The sequence below is a fragment of the Papio anubis genome, chromosome 20 (assembly GCF_008728515.1).
Source record: "Papio anubis isolate 15944 chromosome 20, Panubis1.0, whole genome shotgun sequence".
Lineage (NCBI taxonomy): Eukaryota > Metazoa > Chordata > Mammalia > Primates > Cercopithecidae > Papio > Papio anubis.
In genome coordinates, this window is record NC_044995.1 from 41,760,698 (window position 1) to 41,785,946 (window position 25,249).

General features: G+C 55.1%; 3 protein-coding genes and 2 non-coding genes across 12 annotated transcripts; 1 reads left to right on the plus strand and 4 right to left on the minus strand.

Annotated features, from left to right (window-relative positions):
* Positions 1–120: 120 nt before the first annotated feature.
* Positions 121–5,776, minus strand: PPAN (peter pan homolog). 2 transcript variants are annotated; one of them, XM_009193456.4, is made up of 12 exons: positions 5,649–5,776; positions 5,390–5,560; positions 4,452–4,553; positions 4,203–4,253; positions 3,926–4,096; positions 1,695–1,771; positions 1,386–1,493; positions 1,161–1,284; positions 1,006–1,084; positions 794–923; positions 545–714; positions 121–466 (listed from the first exon to the last, which is right to left on the minus strand). In XM_009193456.4, the coding sequence occupies exons 1-12, from the start codon at positions 5,664–5,666 to the stop codon at positions 252–254; spliced, it is 1,416 nt and encodes a 471-aa protein (XP_009191720.3). In that variant the 5' UTR covers positions 5,667–5,776; the 3' UTR covers positions 121–251. The 2 variants fall into 2 exon arrangements, with proteins under 2 accessions (XP_009191720.3, XP_021786381.2); XM_021930689.2 differs by lacking the exons at positions 5,390–5,560; positions 5,649–5,776 and adding an exon at positions 4,735–4,908.
* On the plus strand, positions 1,390–18,839 carry ANGPTL6 (angiopoietin like 6). 6 transcript variants are annotated; one of them, XM_031659941.1, is made up of 9 exons: positions 5,475–5,582; positions 5,940–5,981; positions 6,119–6,983; positions 9,185–9,284; positions 14,592–15,183; positions 16,222–16,402; positions 17,292–17,479; positions 17,553–17,823; positions 18,397–18,839. In XM_031659941.1, the coding sequence occupies exons 3-9, from the start codon at positions 6,692–6,694 to the stop codon at positions 18,585–18,587; spliced, it is 1,815 nt and encodes a 604-aa protein (XP_031515801.1). In that variant the 5' UTR covers positions 5,475–5,582; positions 5,940–5,981; positions 6,119–6,691; the 3' UTR covers positions 18,588–18,839. The 6 variants fall into 6 exon arrangements, 5 of the variants coding, with proteins under 5 accessions (XP_021786380.2, XP_003914907.3, XP_031515801.1 ...); XM_021930688.2 differs by lacking the exons at positions 5,475–5,582; positions 5,940–5,981 and adding an exon at positions 1,390–1,503; XR_001897600.3 differs by lacking the exon at positions 5,940–5,981 and having other exon boundaries at positions 5,469–5,582; positions 14,592–15,302.
* LOC116271786 lies at positions 1,566–1,645 on the minus strand. Its single transcript, XR_004180536.1, has one exon. It is a non-coding gene; the product is annotated as a small nucleolar RNA U105B (small nucleolar RNA).
* Positions 4,323–4,407, minus strand: LOC116271780. Its single transcript, XR_004180530.1, has one exon. It is a non-coding gene; the product is annotated as a small nucleolar RNA SNORD105 (small nucleolar RNA).
* SHFL (shiftless antiviral inhibitor of ribosomal frameshifting) lies at positions 17,926–25,035 on the minus strand. 2 transcript variants are annotated; one of them, XM_003914860.4, is made up of 8 exons: positions 24,711–25,035; positions 24,112–24,235; positions 23,864–23,913; positions 21,480–21,518; positions 21,128–21,277; positions 19,856–19,959; positions 19,579–19,625; positions 17,926–19,110 (listed from the first exon to the last, which is right to left on the minus strand). In XM_003914860.4, the coding sequence occupies exons 1-8, from the start codon at positions 24,729–24,731 to the stop codon at positions 18,875–18,877; spliced, it is 771 nt and encodes a 256-aa protein (XP_003914909.1). In that variant the 5' UTR covers positions 24,732–25,035; the 3' UTR covers positions 17,926–18,874. The 2 variants fall into 2 exon arrangements, with proteins under 2 accessions (XP_003914909.1, XP_003914908.1); XM_003914859.4 differs by having other exon boundaries at positions 19,579–19,733.
* Positions 25,036–25,249: the final 214 nt, after the last annotated feature.

Here is a 25,249-nt window from a genome sequence, read left to right on the forward strand (position 1 = left end):
GACCCAGCTTCCAGGAAGAAACCAGGTGGGAGGGACTCCCGGGGTCACCTGCCCAGGCGACTCTGGGTTGCTTTGCAGAGCTCCAGGATCCCCCATCCCAAACGCCGACGTGGACCCCTGGCCAGTTCAGTTGTTTATTGGAGTGGAAGGGTGGGGGACACGACTCCTTTATGAAAGGAAACCGAGGGCCATGTCTCTCGGGCCCCAATCTGGGGCGTTCAGTTCATCTACTGCTCTGGTGCGGCTTGGGCTCAGGCCACTCTCTTCCGTGAGCGGCCCCGGCCCTGGCCTCGCCCACCATCCCGGGAAGCCCCTCTGGGCCCTCGCCTGGTCTGGGACCCCGGGGGCTTGTCCTTGGGCTTGGGAAACTTCCGGTCACAAAGACGACCCCTGCCTCGATCCGTTTCCCGCCGCTTCCGGCCTGGAGACTTGGCAGGCCGTTTCCGCTTGGCCTCGGGAAACAGGTCTGTGGGGAGAGACAGTGTCAGGGTTCCCAGGGACAAGGACAGGCTCTGGGTGCCCCGCTGCAGACCCCACTCCATACCTTCACTAGGCGCCTCGCCGACCGCCTGGCAGAAATACTCGATGTCATCATCTTCCTGGTCATCGTCCTCCTCACCCAACCCCAGGCTCGCTGTCCTCGAAGGGATCCCAGAGGCCTCTTCATCACCACCCCCGACCCGTGCCTTCTTCATGCCCTCCAGGCTCTTCTTCCTGGAGGAGGGGGTGGGGGTCAACGTGGCTGCCCACCCCAGGGATCCCCCAGCCCCGCCGTGCCCAGCCCTGCCCGAACCTGTGGGCCTCCCGCTGCTCCTGCTTGCGCTGCACGTTCTGGGCCTGCTGGGCCTGCCTCTGTGCCTTCAGCCGCAGCTTCTTCTCCTTGGCTTCCAGGATGGCCTGCAGCTCCTCCTCTGTCTTGCGCACTGAGCCAGGAGACGCAGGTCACCAAGGTCCGGATGCAGCCCGGCACCCATGACCCTGCAACACCGCGGGATCCGGACTCACCAAAACTGTGGAACATCACTTTGCCCTCCCCAACGCCCTCCTGGACCTTGATGAGCTGCAATGTCATCCGCGGGCCGATCTAGGGGGATGAGGGAGAAGTGTCAGCCCATTGTTGGGACTGGGGGAACCCAGGGGTCCCCTGCCCTGGGCCTCACCTCAGTGAGCCGCACTGCACTCTGCTGGGCTCGCATGTTGCCACGGCCAGCAACAGCCTGAGGCAGCTCTGTGATGTTGTGGTCGCCATCAGGCTCTGCCTCGCTCTCCGACAGCCCCGCGCCCCTGTGTGTGGGACATACAGGGCTCAGTGGGGGAGCTCAGGCTCCCGGGCCTGTTCTGGGGTCCCCGGGCGGCAGTGGCCTTCCGCCCTGTGCCCTCCTCACGTGGCCAGCAGCTCGCTGATGTCCTGCAGGCGGCTCATGTTGGGGAACTTTTCCTGGAGAAGCTTCTTCATCCCGCGACTCGCGCCCACAGGAACAACTTTGATGCTACTGCAGGAACGTGAGTGGACGGCAAAGGGGTGGTCAGGGGACACGGGGCTGGCAGTCCCCATCCCACCCTTCCCACAGTGCGTCAGGGCGTTTACTTTGAGACACAGCAATCACAGAGTCTCAGCAGGAGTGCTGTCATCAGCCGCACGCGGGGGCCCCCACCCGGCACCCCCTCGTCCCCCATTCTGCTGGGACACTCACTAGTGGCGGAAGTCCAGCTCCTGGGAGTCAGGGTTGTAGTCAATGAGCAGGCAGCGCTTGATAGTGTTCAGGTTCACCTAGAAGGTGAGGAACAGCGCATGCTCCAGTAGGCTCACGGCGAAGTATGGGGAAGTGGGGACTTTGGGGGATGCATGCACTATACATGGACTGTGGCACTGGCTAGAAATGCTGCCTCCAGCTCGCACCTGCAGTTTCAGCTACTCCAGAGGCTGAAGTGGGGGGACTGCCTGAGCCCAGGAGTTCAAAACCAGCCTGGGCAACATAGCGAGTCTCCATGTCTACAAAAAGTAGATGGAAAAATGTGCTGGATGTGGTGGCTCATGCCTGTAGTCTCAGCTACTTGGGGGGCGGAGGCTGCAGGATTGCCTGCGCCCAGGAGTTCAAGATCAACATAGGGAGATGTGTCTCCTAAAAAAAAAAAAGGGGCCGGGCGCGGTGGCTCAAGCCTGTAATCCCAGCACTTTGGGAGGCCGGCATCGGTGGGATCAGGTCAGGATCGAGACCATCCTGGCTGCTAACACGGTGAAACCCGCCTTTACCAAAAATACAAAAACTAGCCGGGCGATGTGGCGGACGCCAGTCCCAGCTACTCGAGGCTGAGGCAGGAGAATGGCGACCCGGGAGGCGGAGCTTGCAGTGGCTGAGATCCGCCACTGCACTCAGCCTGGGCGAAGGTGAGCCAGACCCCACCCTTCCAAAAAAAAAAAAAAAAAAAAAAGGAAGAATGTGCAGGTTTGAACATAAAGTATAATACTAGGCCGGGCCGTGGCTCGCCAAGCCTGTAATCCCAGCATCTCTTTTGGGAGGTACGAGGCGGCGGATCAATGAGGTCAGGAGATCGGCACCATCCATAACATGGTGAAACCTCGCCTCTACTAAAAAATTACAAAACTAGCCGGGCGCGGGTGGCGGCCAGTCCCAGCTACTCCGGAGGCTGAGGCAGGAGAATGGCCTGAACCTTGGGAGGCGGAGCTTGCAGTGAGCCGAGATCGCCACCGCACTCCAGCCTGGGGTGATTACAGCGCCGGTGACTCCGCCTCAAAAAAAAAAAATAAAATAAAATAAAGTATAATAATTAAAAAAAAAAAAAATCAACCGGGCACGGCTCAAGCCTGTAATCCCAGCACTTTGGGGAGGCCAAGACGGGAAGTGGATCACTTCAGGTCAGGAGATCGAGACCATCCTGCTAACACGGTGAAACCCCGCCTCTACTAAAAATACAAAAAACTAGCCAGGTGAGGTGGTGGGGCCTGTAGTCCCAGCTACCGGTGGCTGGAGGCAGAGAATGGCTTTGAACCCGGGAGGCGGAGCTTGCAGTGAGCTGAGATCCGCCACTGACTCCAGCCTGGGCTACAGAGTCAGACTCGCCTCAAAAAAAAAAAAAAAAAAGGAAAGAAAAAATCCTGGTCCCTGAGCCCGTATTAGACTCTCTGATGACTGATATCTTCCATAATTTCTAAGTCCCACCTGAGAGTCACTAGTGACAAGGATTAGGAGCTAGAACTCAGGAGCCAGACGAGTTTAAAAATCCAGTCCTGCGCCCTGGAATCTAAAATCAGCATCTTGGCCAGCCTCAGTTTTGCTTTTTTTTTTTTGAGACAGGGTCTCGCTTTGTCACCCAGGATGGAGTAGAGTGGCATGAACACAACTCACTGCAACCTCGACCTCCTGGGCTAAGGTGATCCTCACCTCAGCCTCCCCAGTAGCTGGTACTAAAGGCATGCATCACCACACTGGGCTTTTTAAAAATCTACTTTTTGTAGACATGCGGTCTCACTATGTTGCACAAGCTTATCTCAAAGTCTTGGGCTCAAGCAATCCTCCCACCTCGCCCTCTCAAAGTACTGGGATTACAGGCCTGAGCCATAGCACTGGGCCTGCAGCTTCCCTCTGTAAAACAGGGCCATGAGAAGAGATGCTATGATCCTGCTCAGTCCAGCACTCAACACACACGGGGAATAGAGCTCCATCAGTATTTCTCTCCACCTGCTGGAAAAGGCGCAGCTCGTGGGGTGGGGAGCGCTGGGGGCATCTCTGGACACTTTTGTCCAGCATCATCAGACACAGGAGTGGGATTTGCCCTCAGGACTCAGCAGACCCAGGAGCTCTCAGCTTCAGAACTGGGAGGACTGAGCAATCCATCTGAGGGCCTGTGGGACCTCTACCCGCTGCACCCACCCATACCTGCCACCTCGCCAGGCCAGACCCACCTTGTGCACATTGATGGAGGGGAACAGGTTCTGGAACATGGTGGCCATAAGCTTCACATGCATGCCGTGGGGGCCGAAGCTGTTGAGTACCAGGAGGGGTGGGTGGGCAAACTGCTGCTCGTGCATGCGGTGCCGGCGCAATGAGGAGACCACATCACGCACCAGCGAGTACTGTAGGGCAGGAGTGAGGGGGTGACCACCAACCACACATGGCTGGGAACACCCCCAAGTCCAGCTCTGACCCCACATGGCTTTGTACCACCTCCACCCCTCTCACCTTCTTGACCTGGAAGGTCAAGGTGGGGCCTCCTGGGAGGCGCATCAACTTCTGCAGGAGAAAAAAAGATCAGTGACGCTGGAGGGATCTAGCAGAGGAGTCTGCGAGTAGGCACCTTTGCCCCATCTCTTCTTCAGAGCGTTTACTTTGAAGCCAGAAATCACAGCAGCTCAGAAGCACATGTGTTCATCATAAGAGAAGGGGGAAGTGGGGGTCTGGGGGAGATGAAGGGTGAGGGCATCCACTCACAAAGTAGACACTGGTCTCTGTTTTGCTCAGGATCAGAAAGTGTGTGACCCCGAGGGGCCCAGCCACTGCCACACAGTCTTTCAGCGAGTTCTTCTTACGAACCTGGAAATGACAAAAAGAAAAAGAGAAAACATAGCTTATCCCTTATTGCTATGACTATAAGCTGACGGTGCAAATCCTGTTATGGTCTGTCTAGCATCAAACCCTTTCAATAAGCCCAGAGGAGCAAAAGGATCTTAGCCTTTAGAGTCAATCAGACGCAGATTTGAGTTCTAACTCTTACCTCTTGCTCACAGCGCATTTTCCCATTGAAAAATGAGTGAACTGAGGCCCAGCAAGGTTAACTAACTTGCTTCAGGTACTGGGGAGAAGACAGTTTCCAACCCTGCTTTGCTGCCTCCAGATTCTAGCCTCTTTTTTTTTTTTGACACGGTCTCCTCCTGTCGCCCAGGCTGGAGTGAGGTGGCACGATCCTGATTCACTGCAGCCTTAATTTCCTGGGCTCAAGGAATCCTCCCACCTCAGCCTCTCGAGTAGCTGGAACTACAGGCATGCACCACCATATCCGACTAATTTTTCTATTTTTTGCAAAGACGGGGGTTTCGCCATGCTGCGCAGGCTGATCTCGAATTCCTGGGCTCAAGTGATCCTCCTGCCTCAGCCTCCCAAAATACTGGGAATACAGGCATGAGCCACCACGCCCGGCTCCAGATTCCAGTCTTAACCGTCAGGCTTAGGCGACCAACTATCTCCCAAGCTGCGCGCCCTCATTCCAGCTCAGCAAAGCCCTGAAAGGTAGAGATGATGCTCCCCATGAGGGTCACTTTTTCCACCCGGGGAGACTGAGGCCTCCCACAGTTTTGTAGCGGGAGCCATTACTGCAGCCGCGAATACGGGGCCCAGGGTGGGTGGAGGCGGGCTGGGGATGGGGTACAGACCTGCAGACGGCTGGCAGTGAGCGGCTCCATGACCCGCCGCACGTCCAGGCTGAGCTGCCGGATGTTGCGACCCGTACAGCCCCGCGTGAACACGAACGAGTGCGGGTTCGCGGCATAGGCCTCGAGGTTGCGGAGCTGCGCCTGAGCGCGGGCGCGCTTCTGGTGCCGGGACTGCGGTGGCAAGAGACAAACGGTGAGCGCCGCGACCTCGGTCGGGACCCCGCCTGCGTCCCCTGCCTCCCAAACCTCCGGGCCTTACCCTCCCTGACTGTCCCATGCTGCTGTGTCCTCCACGAGGCCTCCTGTGTCCGCCGCTTCCGGCGCTGCGCAGCTCACTTCCGGCGCCTGAGAGCCGGCACGGCCTGGGTCGTCATCGTGCGGGCCTGCGCACTAGGTGGCCTCCGGGAGCGGGGAGGGGCAATCAGGTGGAGCGGTTGCTATGGAGACACGGGTGCCAGTTTCTAGGGAGAAAGGGGCGGGGCTACGCGGCTCCGGGCTGCAGAGCAACTAATCCGCCGGTTCGAATCCCGCTTCGGTCCATTTCCTCCAGCTGGGCTAAAACCACTTTCTGCATTCCGAGGCTCCTCCCAAAGTAAGGATGATAATGTCCCCGGGCTCACGAATTAGGAGCGATCATATACGCACAATGTTGGGCGCTCTGGCGCCACATACTTGGGGAGAAGCCACTGGAGGGAATGACTGTGGCAATCATTCATTTTTGTCCCACAGCTCCTCTGGGCCAGCTGTCCTCCCTGGGTACCCCTGACTGCAGACGGGCTGAGGGATGGAAACTCCACATCACCTTCTGGAAACTCAGGGCAAGGCGGGCGCTTCGTGAATAACTCGCCCCCTCCTTCTTTCCGCTCAAAGCCTCAGTCTTGGCCTCAGGCCTCTGGCGTCTTCCCCAAAACCTTGCGGTGGGGGGAAGGGACACCCCCTCGCTGGGCTGAGCATTGCTCTCCCCTCCCCCATAGGCCTCCTCTCCCTCCTTGCTCTCTCTGGCACCCCAATTCTTCCTCCTCTCCCCTAGATGTGTCTCCCCTCCCATTCGTCTTCCCCCATCTCTCTCTCCCTCTTGCAACATTGTCTCTGTCATTAGTTGTCTCTTTCATCATTTATAACTAAAGATGGAAACTAAAGAAGTTTCCTTTCTCTGTGTCTGGTCCCATCCCTGTTTCTTCTCATCTGCCTCCCTGTGTCTCTCCCCATCTCCCCGTCTCTCCCTATCTCTGCCATCTCCCTATGTCTCTCCCATCTCCATCTGTCTGACTCTCTGTCTTCTTCAGCCCCTCTCTGTGACTTATGAAGTTCCCTCCCTCTCTACTGCCAATGGGGAAGCCAGAAGGGGCTGAGGGTGGGGGGCCGAGGGGCCCAGTGTGGGGGCCCCAGCCCAGGCCCAGAGCCCAGCCTGGCAGCCTCTCTAAGATCTGGGACGACCATTTCCTCTTTCAACCCTGGAGTCCACTCGAGTTACTTGGGAGCTCAGGACGGTGCAGACCCGGGAAAGGAGGCGGCTCTCCCAGCGTGTGGCTGGTCGTCGGTGGGGCCTTCGGACAGGTCTCAGACCCTGGGCCAGGACTCTGCAGGGCTCTACGTGAGTTTCTTTGTACCCCTGGGAAATGACTGCATGGTTACTTCCCCCAGTTCCGTCTTGTATGATTTGACTTGTGTGAAAATGTGAACGAGCGTGTGGGAGACAGATGGTGACCTCTGTGATGTGGTGGATAGGTTTCCAGGTGTCACCTGTGCGGGCCTGTTTTGTATCTGTGCACTACTGCGTGATCACAAGAACCAGGGTGTGGAAGGCCTGACACACAGATAAAGACCCACTCAGCCCACCCCCATTTCCCTTTAAGTTGTGATGTGTGTGTGACCATATTTGGAACATACAGTTGTTGCCTGAAACTGTGTTATGTTTTCAGCTGTGTCTTTTTTTTAAAAATCAATGAGATATCCTTTATTTATGAAAGCATAGTTCCAATGCAAAAGTCAAGCTTTATGGTTTCTTTCCAATGACAAGCTGGTGTGTTTGGCTTCTTATGCTGAAAATACATGCCTGAATTCTATAACAAGGTATTAACAAAATCATGAATAGTTAATTAAATAAGTGCCAGCACTACATGGAACTTACTGCATAAAACTACACACACACACACACACACACACAAAACCCAAAGGAAGATAACTATCACTGTACATATGAGTACTGTCCAGGATATCAGATCAATTATCAAATCCAAGGTCTCTAGTGTTTTGTCTTACAGTGTTGAATATATGAATGCTTCTCTATTATACTGACTTGTATTATTTTCAACAAATAATTAAGTGGACTCAAAATCTTACATTTTCATTTCTTCTTTTTTTTTTTTTTTTTTTGAGCCAGAGTCTCACTCTGTCGCCCAGGCTGGAGTACAGTGGCTCACTTTAACCTCCGCCCCCCGGGTTCAACCGATTCTCCTGCCTCAGCCTCCTGAGTACCTGGGATTACAGGCGCCCGCCACCACGCCTGGTGAATTTTTGTATTTTTAGTAGAGATGGGGTTTCACCATCTTGGCCAGGCTGGTCTTGAATTGCTGACCTCGTGATCTGCCTGCCTTGGCCTCCCAAAGTGCTGGGATTACAGGCGTGAGCCACTGTGCCTGGCCTTACATTTTTATTTATAATTACAAAATCCAGATTAATCCAGAAAACATAAATCACATGTAAGTGAGCTAAGGTTTTCACTTTAAGAATATATTACTTCTACCACAATTTAAAAATTTCCAGCTGTCTTTTATATTTATTTTTTATTTTAATTTATTAATTCTTCAATTTATTATCATCATTTATTATTATTTTGAGATGGAGTTTCAGTCTTGTCGCCCAGGCTGGAGTGTGTGCAGTTGCTCTATCTTGGCTCACTGCAACCTCCGCCTCCCAGCTTCAAGCGACTCTCCTGCCTTCAAGCAATTCTCCTGCCTCAGCCTCTGGAGTAGTTGGGATTACTGGCGCACACCACCATGCCCAGCTAATTTTTGTATTTTTAGTAGAGGCGAGGTTTTACCATGTTGGCCAGGATGGTTTCAAACTCCTAACCTCAGGTAATCCACCCACCCCGGCCTCCCAAAGTGCTGGCATTTCGGGCATGAGCCACTGCACCCAGACTTTTGCTGGGTGTTAATGTGTGCGTGCATGCAAGTGTGTGTGTGTCTTTGTGTCCGCTCTGTTATGTGCCCATATGTGTGTGACTGCTGTGGTGTACATGTGTGAGTTTCTGAGTCAGGCTACCTCGAATGGCTCCTGTCCTGGTCTCTTTTTGGCTGTGTGACTGCAGGCAAGTCACTTACCCTCTCTGAGCCTCAGTTTTCCCTGCCGTAAAATGAGGGTACATACAGAATCCAGCTCAGGTTGTGAGGATCAAATACATAAAAGGTGTGGAGAGTTTAGAACCAAGCCCTACACACAGTGAGTCCCCAGTGATGTTCCTTGTTCTGTGTGTGGTGTGTGCATGTCTGGGGCTGGGATCCTGCCTGGCTGCCCCGGGGCCTGCCGCTCCCACACTCTCGGCTCTGCAGTGGAGGATAGGGGGGAAGGGGAGGGATGTCCAGGACACTGACCTGTGTTATCAGGCTCTGGTGGCCTGGGCAGGGGGGTCTGGCAATTCTGTCTCATTTCTCATTCGGGAAAAGCTAAATATTTATAGTTTGGGCTCCCAGGCCCAGCATCCCAGCTCCACTCCCAGGCTCTGGGGGCTGGGGAGTGGTTACTAAGCCTCCTCTCTCCTGTCCCACCACCCTCTCTCCTTCTCTAGCTCAGAGGCCCCACTGGACCCTCGGCTCTTCCTTGGACTTCTTGTGTGTTCTGTGAGCTTCGCTGGATTCAGGGTCTTGGGCGCGAGAGGTGAGAGGGTGGGAAGGTAGGTAGAGGCTGATTCTCACTGTGGGGAAACTCCGACCACAGCTTGGCTTAGGGGCCCCCAGGCCACCCCGCCACCCCAGGCTGACAGTGTGAAAGGCAGTGGGTATTATACACACGTCCCAGTTCCAGGGGGGTTGGTCAGTCTCTGTTGTCGGGGGTGGGGGCGTGTCAGTGATCAGGGGACAAAGAGAGGACCCCCCGCCCCGGACTCTTGTGAGCCCCTGCTTGGTGTCTGAGTCCAGAAGTAAATGTGGCCATCTCCAGCCCAGACCCTTCCATGGTTCCCAGCTGACTCAGAGTAAAACCCAAGTCCTCCTCCGGGCCCACAGGACCCTTTGCCCTGTCATGTCTTCCCTCCTCCTGCTTCCCCCCTCGCTTACTCTCTCTGTTCCGGCCTCGTAGACCTTTCTGCCATTTCCTTTTTTTTTTTTTTTTTTTTTTTGAGACAGAGTCTCGCCCTGTTGCCCAGGCTGGAGTGCAGTGGCACAATCTCGGCTCACTGCAAGCTCTGCCTCCCGGGTTCACGCCATTCTCTTGCCTCAGCCTCCCGAGTAGCTGGGACTACAGGCGCCCACCACCATGCCCGGATAATTTTTTTTTTTTTTTGTATTTTTAGTAGAGACAGGGTTTCACCGTGTTAGCCAGGATGGTCTTGATCTCCTGACCTCGTGAACCACCCGCCTCGGCCTTCCAAAGGGCTAGGATTACAGGCGTGAGCCACCACACCCGGCCTTTTTTATTATTTTTTTATTTTTTAGTTTTTTAGACTTACTCTGTAGCCCAGGCTGGAGTGCAATGGCATGATCTCAGCTCACTGCAACCTCTGCCTCCTGAGTTCAAGCGATTCTCCCACCTCAGCCTCCTGAGTAGTAGCTGGGATTACAGGCATGCATTACCATGCCCAGCTAATTTTTGTATTTTTAGTAGACATGGGGTTTCACCATGTTGGTCAGGCTGGTCTTGAACTCCTGACCTCAGGTGATCTTCCTGCCTCAGCCTCCCAAAATGCTGGGATTACAGGCATGAGCCACCATGCCTGGCCCCTTTCTGCCATTTCTTGGGTGCAACCTCAGGGCCTTTGCACCTGCTGTTCCCTCTGCCTGAAATGCTCTTCCTCTTCTCTCTCGTCCTTCAGGTCTTTGCAAAAGTGTCATTCTTTATTTTATTTTAATTTTTATATTTAGTAGAAATGGGCTTTCACCATGTTGGCCAGGCTGGTCTCAAACTCCTGGGCTCAAGCGATCCTCCTGCCTTGGCCTCCCAAAGAGCTGAAATTACAGGCGTGAGGCACTGTGTCCAGTCAAGTGTCACTTCTTCTGTGAGGCCTTTCCTGACTCCTTTTATTTATTTATTTATTTTTTTTTTGAGACAGAGTCCCGCTCTGTTGCCCAGGCTGGACTGCAGTGGCACAATCATGGCTCACTGCAACCTCTGCCTTCCGGGTTCAAGTGATTCTTATGCCTCAGCCTCCTGAGTAGCTGAGACTACAGGCGTGCGCCACTACGCCTGGCTAATTTTTGTATTTTCAGTAGAGACAGGGTTTCGCCACGTTAGCCAAGCTGGTCTCAAACTCCTGGCCTCAAGTGATCCTCCCACCTCAGCATCCCAAAGTGCTAGGATTATAGGCACCTCAATCTCCCAAAAGTGCTGGGATTGTGGGCGTGAGCCACCACCCCCAGTCCTGACTTCTCTGTTAAATGTCCCCCAACCCCAGGACTGTCACCCCCTTTCCTGTTCCATTTTTCTCCTAAGCACGATTACCCTCTGACCTACCTGGCGACTGTTTGACTTATTTCTCTGTTCTACCAACTTGAATGTCAGCTTTGTAAGGGCAGGAATTTTGTCTGTTTGGTTTAAGGTTGTGTCCTCATTGCCTAAAACAGCACCTGGCACACGATAGGCACTCAAGGCGCCTGTGGTTGAATGCATGAATGCGGCAATGTGTGTGTGAGGTGGAGACCCTCAGGATATGTGCTTGTACAGGCATCAGGAAGTGTAGGTTTAGGCCCAGTGTGGTCGCTTACACCTATAATTTCAGCACTTTGGGAGTCCAAGGTGGAAGGATCACTTGAGCCCAGGAGTTTGAGACTAGCCTGGGCAACATAGTGAGACCCCCTGCCTACAAAAAAGTAGCTGGGCATGGTGGTGTGCACCTATAGTTACAACTACTCAGGAGGCTGAGGCAGGAGGACCACTTGAGTGCAGGAGCTGGAGGCTGCAGTGAGCTATGATTGCTCCACTGCACTCTAGCCTGGGCAACAGAGCAAGACTCTGTCTTTTTTTTTTCTTTTCTTTTTTTTGAGATGGAGTTTCACTGGATTGCCCAGGCTAGAAGGCAGTGGCATGGTCTCAGCTCACTGCCACCTCTGCCTCCCAGGTTCAAGCCATTCTTCTGCCTCAGCCTCCCGAGTAGTTGAGATTACAGGCCCATGCCACCATGCCCAGCTAATTGTATTTTTAGTAGAGGTGGGATTTCACCATGTTGGCCAGGCACCCTGTCTCTACTAAAAATACAAAAATTAGCTGGGAGCGGTGGTACGTGCCTATAATCCCAGCTACTTGGGAGGCTGAGGCATGAGAATCGCTTGAACCCAGGAGGCGGAGGTTGCAGTGAGCTGAGACTGCAGAGCAAAACTCCGTCTAAAAAAAAAAAAAAAAAAAAAAAAAAAGGGGGGGGGGGGGGAAAGAGAGAGAGAGAGAGAGCGAGCGAGAGAGCGAGCGCTGTATATGGAGGGACAACCCTAAATCTGCTGATCAAGGAGGGCTGCTGAGACTTGAATAAGGACAGGAAGGGAATGATGTTAAATTGTGAACAATGTTCCAGGCTGCAAAAATAGCAGGCACAAAGGCCCTGAGGCTGGAACTTGCTTCGTGTGAGGAAGTGCATGGGAGGAGGTGAGGGCAGGAGGGGATATGGCAGATAGCGCAAGTTTTTATGGACGGTGGGTGGATTTGGGCTTTTCCTCTAAAGGAGGTGGGAGCCAAGGAAGATTCAGGGCAGAGGAGGGAGGGAGGGATGTGAACTGACTCGGATGTTCACAGGCGCCCTCTGGCTGCTGTTGGGGAGACTAGACCTGGGGTTGAGGATGGAAATCCAGAGAGCAGGGAGGCAGCTGCTGTCATCCAGATGGTGTCTTGAGCTGGGAATTCAGGGAGGGTCTCCGGGCAGCGGGGAGTAGCGGGGACGTGGAGGAATTCAGGATCTAAACAGAAGAGCAGACAGGTCTGGCTGATGGATTAGATCTGCTTAGATGGGTTGGATCTGCTGGGGTTTTGTCTGAGGATGTGGAAGTTGGGGTTTCCAATATCCAACAGATGAGACCCATCTTACCTCCTTGCACCCTGCTCCCTTTGCTTTTTTTTTTTTTTTTTTTTTTTTTGAGACAGTTTTGCTCTTGTTGCCCAGGCTGGAGTGCAGTGGTGCTATCTCCGCACACTGCAACCTCCACCTCCCAGGTTCAAGTGATTCTTCTGCCTCAGCCTCCCAAGTAGCTGAGATTACAGGCCTGTATCCCCACACCCGGCTAATTTTGTATTTTCAGTAGAGACGGGGTTTCACTGTGTTGGTCATGCTGGTCTCGAGTTCCTGACCTCAGGTGATCCATCCGCCTTGGCCTCCCAAACTGCTGGGATTACAGACGTGAGCCACAGCACTCGGCCTTCCCACAGCACTCGGCCTTCCTTTGCTTTTGCTTTAACCTCTCCCAGGTTGCTTTAGTACATCAGGCAGGGTCCAGTCTCAGAGCTGTTGTGCTTAGACCTCCTCCTCCACCAGGCTTTCCCTTTAGGCAACCCCTCCTCTCATGCTGCCCCTGCACAGACCTCCATGTTCTTTACCTAGTTTGCTGTTGTTATTGTTTTGTTTTAAGAGACAGAGTTTGCTCTGTTGTCCCCAGGCTGGAGTGCAATGCTACGATCATAGCTCACTGCAGCTTCAAACTCCTGGCCTCAATTGATCCTCCCTCCTCTGCCTCCCAAGGAGCTGGGATTACAGGTGTGAGCCACTGAGCCCAGATGTACAAAATATTTTAAAAATTAGCAGGGCATGGTGGGTCACACCTGTAATCTCAGCATTTTGGGAGGCAGAGGTGGATCACTTGAGGCCAGGGGAGACCAGCCTGGGCAACATAGCGAGACCCTGACTCTACAGAAAATTTAAACATTAGCCAGATGTGGTTCTGTGCACTTGGAGTTTTTTTTTTTTTTGTAGAGACAGGATCTGGATACATTGCCCTGTCTGAAGTGTGGTCTTGAATTCATGGCCTCAAGCAGTCTTCCTGCCTTAACGCAGGCCTCAGCTGCCTCACCAGTTCTACTATTATTTTTAGCACTTAACATTGTCTAATATACTCTATTTATTCATCCCATACAGTATGTTTGTTTTGTTTTGTTTTGCCACTGGGGGAGGGATTTTTGTCTGTTTTGTTCCTAAATGTATTCCCAGTGCCTAGAAAGGGGGCTGGCACACATTTGTGCATAGTACCTAGTGCCTTTTTTTTTTTTTTTTTTTAAGACAGAGTCGCTCTGTCGCCCAAGCTGGAGTGCAGTGGCGCGATCACAGCTCACTGCAGCCTGGAACTCCTGGGCGCAGGCGATCTTGGGATGACAAGCCCTTGCCACCATGCTTAGCTAATTTTTGTATTTTTTGTATAGACAGGGTCTCTCTGTGTTGTCTAGGCTGGTCTCCAACTCCTAGGCTCAAGCGATTAGCCCACCTCGGCCTCCCAAAGTGCTGGAATTACCGGCCTGAACTGCCACATGAGGCTTGTTTTTATTTATTTATTTATTTTTGAGATGAGGTATCACTTTGTTGCCCAGGCTGGAGTGCATGGGAGCGCTCATGGCTCACTGCAGCCTTGAACTCCTGGGCTCAAGTGATCGTCCTGCCTCAGCCTCCCGAATAGCCAGAGGTGTGCACCACCACGTCCGGCTAATTTTTAATTTTTTGTAGAGATGGGGGGGGGGGTCTCCTCATGTTGCCCAGGCTGGTCTCGAACTCCTGGTCTCAAGCGATCCTCTCGCCTCGACCTCCCAAAGTGCTGAGTTTGCAGGCGTGAGCCACCGCGCCCGGCCTCGCTTGAATGAATGCGTGAGATGCGTTATCTCGGGGGGGCGCCAGGAGCTCGGTGTTGAAGCCAGAGTGGGATCACCCTGAGGCCCTCCAGCCGCGGGGGGAATGAGATGGGGATGGGAATCATGGGCCCGGGACACCGCGGGTGTAGACGCGCGCATCCCCGCGTGGAAGCAGAGGGGTCTGGCCGGGCCCCAGCACCCCGTCTTCCTCCCGTTCCTCTTCTGCCTGCAGGTCCGCCGCCATGGGGAGGCCCTGGCTGCGTGTGCTGCAACTGCTGCTCCTGCTGGGCGCGTCGTGGGCGCGGGAGGGTGCCCCGCGCTGCACCTACACCTTCGTGCTGCCGCCGCAGAAGTTCACGGGGGCCGTGTGCTGGAGCGGCCCAGCGTCCACGCGGGCGGCGCCCGAAGCCGCCAACGCCAGCGAGCTGGCGGCGCTGCGCATGCGCGTTGGCCGCCACGAGGAGCTGTTGCGCGAGCTGCAGAGGCTGGCGGCGGCCGACGGCGCCGTGGCCGGCGAGGTGCGCGCGCTGCGCAAGGAAAGCCGCGGCCTGAGCGCGCGCCTGGGCCAGTTGCGCGCGCAGCTGCAGCACGAGGCGGGGCCCGGGGCGGGCCCGGGGGCGGATCCGGGGGCGGAGCCTGCCGCGGCCCTGGCGCTGCTTGGGGAGCGCGTGCTCAACGCGTCTGCCGAGGCTCAGCGCGCCGCCGCCCGCTTCCACCAGCTGGACGTCAAGTTTCGCGAGCTGGCGCAGCTTGTCACCCAGCAAAGCAGTCTCATCGCCCGCCTGGAGCGCCTGTGCCCGGGAGGCGCGGGCGGGCAGCAGCAGGTAACCTCGCAGCCTCCCCGGATAGCAGCATCGTCTGTGAAATGGGCGTTTTGCAACCCCAATCCACAGTTCCGAGATCCGCAAAACCCTGAAAACCGGATTGCTACTCACCCCTTCTGGTAACTTATTTGGGTCAAAAAGTGACTGGTGGCTATTTATAGCCTTTACTTATCCACTTAATGTGAATAGTCATAGGATCCTATAATTAAGCATATCATTATCACGTAAAGACCAAAAACCCCTTTAGGAGTGTTATGTATATTCTGTACGCACATGCATATACATAACCCTCCCTATGTCACTGTGTCTAAATCCAGCCGTGTTATTCTGAATTCTGGAATGTGTCCGGGTCTGGGTTTGGGATAAGAGAATATTGCTCTGTGACAGTCCCTACCTTACAGGGTTGGTGAGAGGAGTCAGTAAGTTAAGATACTGTTGGATGTGTTCTTATTATGCCTACTTTACAGAGAAGGAGGCTGGGGCACAGATCAATTAAGCCATGAGCACCAAGAACCGGTATTTAAGCCCAGCTCTGTCTGCACTTTATTTTTTTAATTTTATTTTTGAGATAGAGTCTTGCTCTGTCTCCCAGGCTGGAGTGCAGTGGTGTGATCTTGGCTCACTGCAGCCTCCACTTCCCAGGTTCAAGCGATCCTCCTACCTCAACCTTCTGAGTGGCTGGCATTACAGGCATGAGCCACCACACTCAGTTAATTTTTTTTTGTACTTTTAGTAGAGACAGGGTTTCACCATGTTGGTCAGGCTGGTCTCGAACTACTGACCTCAGGTGATCCGCCCGCCTCGGCCTCCCAAAGTACTGGGATTACAGGCGTGGGCCGTCGCACACAGCCTGTCTGCACTTTAAAGCCAAGTTGTTTAGCTTTTGGGGAGGATTATTCCTGGGGCTGGGATACCCCCACTGCCAGATGTCCAGGTCATTTGGGAGCTGGGAGATTTATCCACCATCTCTGCCCCTGAGACCAGGCCTCCTGGCCTGAGGGTTAGTGTAATAACACCTGACTTTCTCCGTCACCCCAGGTCCTGCCACCACCCCCACTGGTGCCTGTGGTTCCAGTCCGTCTTGTGGGTAGCACCAATGACACCAGTAGGATGCTGGACCCAGTCCCAGAGCCCCAGAGAGACCAGACCCAGAGACAGCAGGAGCCCCTGGGTTCTCCCATCCCTGCAGGTCAACCTGCTGTCCCCACCAAGCCTGTGGGTAAGTCGACAGCAGGGCTGAGGAATTGTGGGTAGAGGCAAATTGAGGAGTCAGGATTTTAGTGGCATATTTCTCTTATCGTGAGAGGACCGGAAGAAATGATTCTGATTAAAAATAAGACCAAACTTCTAAGGTGTGAAAATAGGAGAAACAAGAAATAGAAGAGGAGGGACTCTTATTTTAGTGAGGCGATTGTAGATTTAGGACTGCTACTTTGGTAAGAGTTTGAACTGGTTCAGAGTACCATATTCAGGACTTATATTCTGGTGAGGAGACCATAAAAACCAGGGTTTAAGAACCCCAGACTTGGCCCGGCACGGTGGCTCATGCCCATAATCCGAACACTTTGGGAGGCCGAGGCGGGCAGATCATGAGGTCAGGAGATCGAGACCATCCTGGCTAACATGGTGAAACCCCGTCTCTACTAAAAATACAAAAAATTATCTGGGCATGGTGGCGGGCACCTGTGGTCCCAGCTACTCGGGAGGCTGAGACAGGAGAATGGCGTGAAGCCGGGAGGCAGAGCTTGCAGTGAGCCAAGATCACGCCACTGCACTCCAGCCTGGGCAACAGAGTGAGACTCTGTCTCAAAAAAAAAAAAAAAAACAAAGAACGAACCCCAGGCTTGGCATTTCCTCTGGTTAGAGACAAGGGACCCAGATTCTTACTCAGGTAAGGAAATGGCTACTGGGGCTCAAATTCTAGTGAGGAAATGGGAGAGGCAGGCCTCTTATGCTGGTGAGGAAATGGGAGAGGCATGACTCTGATAGAAAAGTGGGAGAGGCAGGACTCTTATTCTGGTGAGGGGACCTGTGAGAATCTCGACTCTTGCTCCAGTAAGGGATTGGTCAGCCCAGGCTGTGCCCCCCACATATCCCTGTGCCCACAGGCCCATGGCAGGATTGTGCAGAGGCCCGCCAGGCAGGCCATGAACAGAGTGGAGTGTATGAACTGCGAGTGGGCCGGCATGTGGTGTCAGCATGGTGTGAGCAGCAGCTGGAGGGTGGAGGCTGGACTGTGATCCAGCGGAGGCAAGATGGTTCAGTCAACTTCTTCACTACCTGGCAGCACTATAAGGTGGGCACGGGTGGGCAGAGGCAGGGAAGGGGAGGGAGCCTGTTCTGGCTTCCTGACTTTCCTGCCCTGCCAGGCGGGCTTTGGGCGGCCAGACGGAGAATACTGGCTGGGCCTTGAACCCGTGTATCAGCTGACCAGCCGTGGGGACCATGAGCTGCTGGTTCTCCTGGAAGACTGGGGGGGCCGTGGAGCACGTGCCCACTATGATGGCTTCTCCCTGGAACCTGAGAGCGATCACTACCGCCTGCGGCTTGGCCAGTACCATGGTGATGCTGGAGACTCTCTTTCCTGGCACAATGACAAGCCCTTCAGCACCGTGGATAGGGACCGAGACTCTTATTCTGGTAAGGACAACTCTTATTCTGGTGGGAGGATAGGGGAGGCGGGACTTCTGTTCTGGTGAGGGAATGAAAGGAGGCAGGGTAGGTAAGACGCCCCTCTGGTAAGTATTAGGATAAGCAAGCTTTTATTCTGTCAAGAGAACAAAGGTCAGGACTTGTATCCTGGTGGGGGTATGGGGAGTCCAGATTCCTTCTCTGATGAGGCAAAAAAAGAATCAAGACTCCTGTTCAAGTGAAGGGCAGAGGGTGAGAGCTAGTACTCTTATCTAGAAAGGAAGTAGATAATTTTCTTTTCTTTGATAAAGGAATGAGTGGTAGACTCCTAGTTTGCAGAAAAAGTGGGAAAGGTGTGACTCGTACTTTGGTAAGGAGATAGGGAAGGAATTAAGGCTATTACTCCGAAGAAAGTTGGGGGGCCAGGGCTCCTATTTTTTTGCTGAGGAGATGGAAGATCAGGGCTTGTATTAAATAAGAATGGGAGGGGCCAGTGGATACCTGGCAAAAGCCTTGCACTGTGAGGTGCAGGTAGAGACTTTTATTCTGGTGAGAGGACATGGACTTTCTCTCTCCCCTCAGGTAACTGTGCCCTGTACCAGCGGGGAGGCTGGTGGTACCATGCCTGTGCCCACTCCAACCTCAACGGTGTGTGGCACCGCGGCGGCCACTACCGAAGCCGCTACCAGGATGGTGTCTACTGGGCTGAGTTTCGTGGTGGAGCATACTCTCTCAGGAAGGCCGCCATGCTCATTCGGCCCCTGAAGCTGTGACTCTCTGTTCCTCTGTCCCCTAGGCCCCAGGGGACATTGGTCAGCAGGAACTCAAGTTGTCCTGGCCACACCTTCTTTGTGGCTCAGTGCCAGTGCGTCCCACAGAACCTCCCACTGTGGATCTGTGACCCTGGGTGCTGAAAATGGGCCCCAGGAATCCCCCCCTGTCAATATCTTGGCCCCAGATGGCTCCCCAAGGTCATTCATATCTCGGTTTGAGCTCATATCTTATAATAACACAAAGTAGCCACAGACCGTGTCTGGTTTGTATCTGCACCTGGCAGGGGTCACTCCCTGGGCCCGCCCTCCTCGTCCTCCACCTCTTCCTCTTCCTCCTCCTCCTCCTCCTTCAGGTCCTCCAGGATGAGGTTGTCCAGGTCTTCCAGGAGGCCGCCCTGGCTCAAGCAGGTGGCCACAGTGGAGCCACTGCTAATGTGAGGGTTGCTGGGGTGGAGCACTTTGGGCAGGTGGTTCTGCTTCCGGCTCTTGGGGTGAGCACAGGATGTCCCAGGCACGTGGGGCTCTAGGGAGGGAGAGGTGCTGCAGACATGGGACTCCAGGTCCCATAAGAGTTTGGGCAGGAGGGGGCTGAGGCCACGAGGGGCTCTAGGGAGGGGCTGAGGCCACGAGGGGCTCTAGGGAGGAGCTGAGGCCACAATATACGGGGACCAGCACAACTGGACATTCAGGGGTGTTGAAGATACAGGAGACCTGGGGACATGGGGGTCACCTGAGATTACAGGGGACAAAACAGGGGCCCCAAACCCAGAGACCATGGGGGCAGAGGCCATGGAGACCCTCAGGCATGGGCCACTGGGGTGAAACCTCAGAGCCTCGTGAGCAAGACCATGGAGACTGGGGGGCCATGGAGGCCACGTAGAAGCAGTGGCTGCTGCTGTGGGAGACGAAGTGGACTGAGTGGAGATTTGGGGACTTAAAGGCACAGAAGGGGACAAAGACTGCCCAGGATGTTGGAGGAGAAAAGCCTCACCTCGCCGGTTGTAGCAGTCGGCGGCCGAGCAGGAGTGAGTGTGGGTGCTGCGGCGATCCGGGTCCCGGTCCCAGCGCGGGGGGAGGATCCGTGTTGGATACACGGGGAAGCCGCACCCGTAGCAGGGGGACGGGGACCCCATCTGTGCCCAGCCCCTGGGGGCGGGCAGGGCTGTGAGGGTCCGAGGGCGAGGCTGGGCCAGGGTGGGGCCAGGGCAGGGAGGGGCAGGGCTGGGGTGGGGCAGGGCTGAGGGGGAGCTGGGGGTCAGCGCCCTCACCGGAAGTTGTGCCGACACTTCGGGCAGTGGAACTCAGCCAGGCCCCACATCTTGTCAGCTGGCACTGGCTCGTAGCGCTTCCGGCATTTCCGGCACCGGGATACCTGGTGGTGGTGGTGGGGGGCGTGCAGAGAGGGGACCAAGGATTGTCAGAGGTGTCTGAGGTTGGGGTCAGGGCTAGAAGTGTGCTGCAGTGGCTGGCCTCAGCTTGAGCAACCCAACTCAATCAGTGACTTCACATGGGTAGCCTCATATTGACCATGGTGGGAATACTTACACCACAGAAATTGGCAAACACTACACATCTTGCCTTCCTGCCTCTTTTGCAAGAACTAGTTAAGCATTGACCAGAAGCGAACTACTGGTCAGGACGTTCAGAGGCCAGATTTGGGGCTGTGTTTTTGAGGTCAGATTTGGTTTCTTTTCTTTCTTTCTTTCTTTTTTCAGAGACAGAGTCTCACTCTGTCATCCAGGCTGGAATACAGTGTTGTGATCATGACTCACTGCAGCCTCCACCTCCTAGGCTCAAACGATCCTCCCACCTCAGCCTCCTGAGTAGTTGGGACCACAGGCACACACCGCCACTCCCAGCTAATTAAAAAAAATTTTTTTGCCAGACGCAGTGGCTCATGCCTGTAATCCCAGTACTTTGGGAGGCTGAGGCGGTAGATTGCTTGAGCTCAGGAGTTTGAGACCAGCTTGGGCAACATGGCAAAACCCCATCTCCACACACACACACAAAATACAAAAATTAGCCAAGTGTGGTGGCGCAGGCCTGTAGTCTCAGTTACTTGGGAGGCTGAGTGGGGAGGATCATCTGAGCCCAGAAGGTGGAGGCTGCAGTGAGCTATGATCCCGCCACTGTACTCCAGCCTGGGCGACAGGGCGAGACCCCATCTCTTCAAAACAAAAATTTTTTTGGAGCCAGGGTCTCACCCTGTCACCCAGGCTGGTCTCAAACTCCTAGGTTCAAGCAATCCTCCCCACTTAGCCTCCCAAAGCACTGAGATTGCAGCCATGAGCCACTGCGCCTGGCCAGGTTTGATTTCTGTAGTAGCTGTTCAATTGTGGGGTCAAGGGTCAGGCTCTGGGGTAAGGAGGTATTAGGCTTCTCACATTTAAGGTCAGGGGTTGGGATCAGAGATGAAGGCTGAGCTCTGAGTTTGGAGGTCAGTGATGGAAATCCTTAGGTCAGAGGTACAGTCACTGAGGATGGGAGTCAGGAGTGGAGTTCGGGACAGTCAAAGTCAAGGTTAAGTTGTGGGTCACTACCTCCTTCCTCTGGGGCACGCGGCGCCACCAGACGTGGTCGCAGGAGGAGCAGGCAAACTGCCGGTCCACAGCAGGGATAAGGTCGTCCTGGGCACGTTGAAACATGCGTAGGTTGGCTTGTGTCAGCGGCAGGAGGGAGGTCGCCACTGCCTGTGGAATGGGGCAGGTGGGGATGAGGTGGAGGGGGGTCACCCCTTCTGCACCAGCATAAGCATCAGCCCTCCTCTCCCCACAGATGAGTCCCCCTCCTGCCCCAGTGAGTATCTCCCCTCCTGCCCTAATGGACATCCTTCCGTGCCTGCAGATGTCCCCCTCCCCACTTCCCCATCTCAAGCCCCAGCCACCAACTCACCTGAATGTCCCGGTCCTGTTTCATATCTTCTGGTGGATCCTGGGTGGAGATAGCAGGGGCAGAAACTGGGACGGGGCTCAGGCCTCTTTTCCACCTATTTGCTGTGTTGGGAGGGCCCCGGCCGCAAGGAGAATAGGGTGCCCCTAGCTCGCCAGGAGCTCACAGAGCACTGCCCACATATTGAGAGCCAGGTGTGTGGCCTCAGTTGTCCTCATAGCAGCCCTGAGAGGTGGGCACACCTGTTACCTTATTGCTCAGATGGGGAAACTGAGGCTTAGGGGAGGGCTTGCCTGAGTGAGGCCAGCCTGACCCCCATACTCACTTCCTGCCTGCAAATGCCACATGCTTGTTGGTGTTGTGACAACATCGCCCCTTTGAGGCCACGTTGTGCTTGGCTAAGTGGTGGGGATCTGGACTGAGAGATGTGGGTTCGAATCCCAGCTCTATCACTTCCAGCTGTGGGGACTTAGACAAGCCACTCCCTGCCTCCTGGGTTCCCACTGACAGGCATGTTAGAGCCCAGGCTCTGACTCCAGGTGGCCAGGGTTCAAATCGCAGCTGCCACCTGCTTGCTTCGTGAACCTGGCAAGTGACTTCATCCTCAGTTTGTCTGTGAAATGGGGATAAATAACAGGACCTGTCTCCTGGGGTCACTGTGGCGATGAAATAAATCAATTCCTGGAGTCTTGCCATATGGGAAATACTCAATGAATGCTACCCTCTGCTATTGTTATTATTATATTTTTGAGATGGAGTTTCACTCTTGTCGCCCAGGCTGGAGTGCAATGGCGTGATCTCGGCTGACTGCAACCTCCACCTCCCAGGTTCAAGTGATTCTTCTGCCTTAGCCTCCCAAGTAGCTGGGATTACAAGCATGCACCACCACGCCCAGCTAATTTTTTGTATTTTTAGTAGAGACGGGGTTTCACTATGTTGGCCAGGCTAATCTCGAGCTCCTGACCTCAAGTGATCTGCCCGCCTCAACCTCCCAAAGTGCTGGGATTACAGGCGTGAGCCACCGCACCCGGCCCCTCTGCTATCATTTTTATCATACTTTTATATGTATAAATGTAGACTATGATACATATTTTACTATCCTCTGGGTTTTTTTGTTTTTTGTTTTGTTTTTGAGACGGAGTCTTGCTCTGTTGCCCAGGCTGGAGTGCAGTGGCGCGATCTTGGCTCACTGCAAGCTCTGCCTCCCGGGTTTACGCCATTCTCCTGCCTCAGCCTCCTGAGTAGCTGGGACTACAGGCGCCTGCCACTACGCCTGGCTAATTGTTGTTGTTGTTGTTTTGTATTTTTAGTAGAGATGGGGTTTCACCATGTTAGCCAGGATGGTCTTAATCTCCTGACCTCGTGATCCGCCCGCTTTGGCCTCCCAAAGTGCTGGGATTACAGGCGTGAGCCACCACGCCTGGCCTTTTTTTTTTTTTTTTTTTTGAGACAGAGTTTCGCTCTTGTTGCCCAGGCTGGAGTGCAATGGCGTGATCTTGGCTCACTGCAACCTCTGCCTCCCAGGTTCAAGCGATTCTCCTGCCTCGACCTCCCGAGTAGTTGGGATTACAGGCATGCGCCACCATGCCCAGCTAATTTTGTATTTTTTAGTAGAGACGGGTTTCTCCATGTTGGTCAGGCTGGTCTCGAACTCCCGACCTCAGGTGATCCGCCTGCCTCAGCCTCCCAAAGTGTTGGGATCGCAGGCGTGAGCCATGGCGCCAGGCCTATTATACTGTAACAGCCCTACACTGAGCCTTTCAGGCAGGCGAAATCCACAGTGTTCCCATCACCAAAGCTTTCAAAGAAGCGAAGTAGCCATGATGCACCTGTGCTTCAAAACCATTCATTCATTCATTCATTCATTCATTCAACACAAGGGTTCCCTTCCCCTCCCTCTCTCTCCTCCCCAATCCCCTGCTCATCCCAGCCTTTCTAGAGACTGACACTAACAACCCTTCCCCACCTCCCAGCCTTTGCTCATGCTATTCCCTCCCACACCCTAAGGCCCCTGCCTTTCTTTCCCTTTCCCCTCCCAGGGCTGTCTCCTCTCCATCCTTTAAGACTTGGTACCTCCTCCTCCAGGAAGTCTTCTCTGATCTCTGCCCCCCCACGATGGCCATAATCCTGACTCCTTTCATTGCCTAGTTTCATGGCTGTCCGCCTTTGAATACAATCAGCGCATAATGAGCGCCTACTGTTTGCAGGCTCCCTGGCCGGACAAACGATGGAGAGGTGAAAAAGTGAGATTGGGTGATGAGTTACGGACCGACAATGCCTGGTCCCTCCTGTTTCAGAGAAGTGTCAGTCACCATGAACCCGTCGGGTCCCCCTTCTTGCTGTCCCTCCCGTGACCCGGTCCTTTGCGAGGGGAGGGGACAGGTTACCTGGGCATCCAGATCGTTACTTAGTTCTTGGCCATCTTTTTGCTTTACCCCTGCGGCGGAGAGTGCGTATAAGAGAAGGGCCCTTGAAGGGTCTGTGGGAGTTCCAGGCCACCCAGAGCCGCGATGCAGAGCCTCCCCGAGGCTGGGACCTCCGGGGGAGGTGATCTCAACGCCTCTCCCTAGACCACGCCCCCTCGGCGCTCCCACGCGCGGTCCCCGCACCAGGCCCGGGACCCCAGCAGCCTCACCGTACACGATGGAGCGCCCAACTCCCGTGTGGTCGCTGCCGAATTTCCTCATCAGAGCCCCCGCCTTCTTGGAGGATACCTTCCCATGAAACTTCTCCCGGAGGCGCCGGACGCTCTTCTCCAGCTGGGATGGGGACAGGGGGGTTCCGGTGGGCCAAGGGGAAGCGCGATCGTCCCTCCCCCATCTCTAGGCACCGTTCTCCCGGCCTGAACTTGACCCTTGGTTTTGGCCTCCGCCGCCCCCCCCCCTTTCATCCCTCTACGGCATTTCCTGGAAAAAGCCAAAGTCCCCACATGGCGCTGGGGGAGGGCGCGGACTGAGGCGAGCGTCCCAGCCTAAGGTGGGGGGGCGGCCAGGTTATCTCTGGCCTCTGACCTTTGACCCTGCAGCCCCCGCTTTTCCTCGGAGAGGCCTCATTTCGCTCTGGGGAAACGTGGGAGTCACTTTCCTTTTCAAGGGGGGTGAGCGCCAGGCAGGGGTAAGGATCTGGGGTTCTAGGATGGGGGTCCCCAGGAACTGCGAAGCCCCCTCCGCGCCTCCCGGCCGCTCCTCGGAGTCTGTCGCGTCTGCCCCCGGCCCAGCCGTAGCCATCTCTTACCTCCACACCTTCCTGAGACATGGTGGCGGCGGCGCAGGTCCCCGCGAGGGTCCGCACTGCGCGGTTCAGCCGCCCCCCTACCTGGGCGCGCCCGTCGGTCCAGCAGCCGCGCAGGGCAGGGGGCGGTGCCTCGGGGCCGGCTCCGCCCTTCCTCCCCAGCCCCTGTTTCGCTTTCGATTCAGGGGGGACCGGGCGCGCTGGCTCCGCCCTGGCTCCGCCTCTGCTCTTGCGCCCCAAACCCAGGCGGGCGCCCCGGGTCTGCACCCTGCGGCTGAGCGCGCAGACCTCGGGCGGGGGAGGCGGCGCGGCCTCTGCAGTCGGTCACATGTCCCCACGCTGCGCGGGGTCCGCGTCTTCACGTCCCTCGTGGGGGCGGGGCCGCATCGGAAGGCCGCGGCGAGGCCCCGCGCCCCCCCACCCAGCGCGAGCTCCCCCAGTTCATCACCCTCCTCTCTGTCCTTCCTTCCCCGGGAATCTGGCGCTCATGAGGACCTGGGCGCTTTTCCTGCCCTGAGTCTCTGTCCTAGCTAGGGTCACCT

What these genes read in the sequence shown, in the direction of transcription:
- PPAN (XM_009193456.4), bottom strand. An exon ending in ATCAGCGAGCTGCTGGCCAC is followed by an intron (nt 1,285 to 1,385) that starts GTGAGGAGGGCA and finishes TCCCACACACAG; the next exon opens with GGGCGCGGGGCTGTCGGAGA. An exon ending in CGGCGAGGCGCCTAGTGAAG is followed by an intron (nt 467 to 544) that starts GTATGGAGTGGG and finishes CTCTCCCCACAG; the next exon opens with ACCTGTTTCCCGAGGCCAAG.
- ANGPTL6 (XM_021930688.2), top strand. Translation starts at nt 6,692, where the DNA reads ATGAAGTTCCCTCCCTCTCTACTGCCAATGGGGAAGCCAGAAGGGGCT. An exon ending in AGGACTCTGCAGGGCTCTAC is followed by an intron (nt 6,984 to 9,184) that starts GTGAGTTTCTTT and finishes TCTCTAGCTCAG; the next exon opens with AGGCCCCACTGGACCCTCGG. An exon ending in TGTCCCCACCAAGCCTGTGG is followed by an intron (nt 16,403 to 17,291) that starts GTAAGTCGACAG and finishes CTGTGCCCACAG; the next exon opens with GCCCATGGCAGGATTGTGCA.
- SHFL (XM_003914859.4), bottom strand. Translation starts at nt 24,731, where the DNA reads ATGTCTCAGGAAGGTGTGGAG. An exon ending in TGGGCGCTCCATCGTGTACG is followed by an intron (nt 23,914 to 24,111) that starts GTGAGGCTGCTG and finishes TCTCCGCCGCAG; the next exon opens with GGGTAAAGCAAAAAGATGGC. An exon ending in AAGTGTCGGCACAACTTCCG is followed by an intron (nt 19,734 to 19,855) that starts GTGAGGGCGCTG and finishes GCCCGCCCCCAG; the next exon opens with GGGCTGGGCACAGATGGGGT.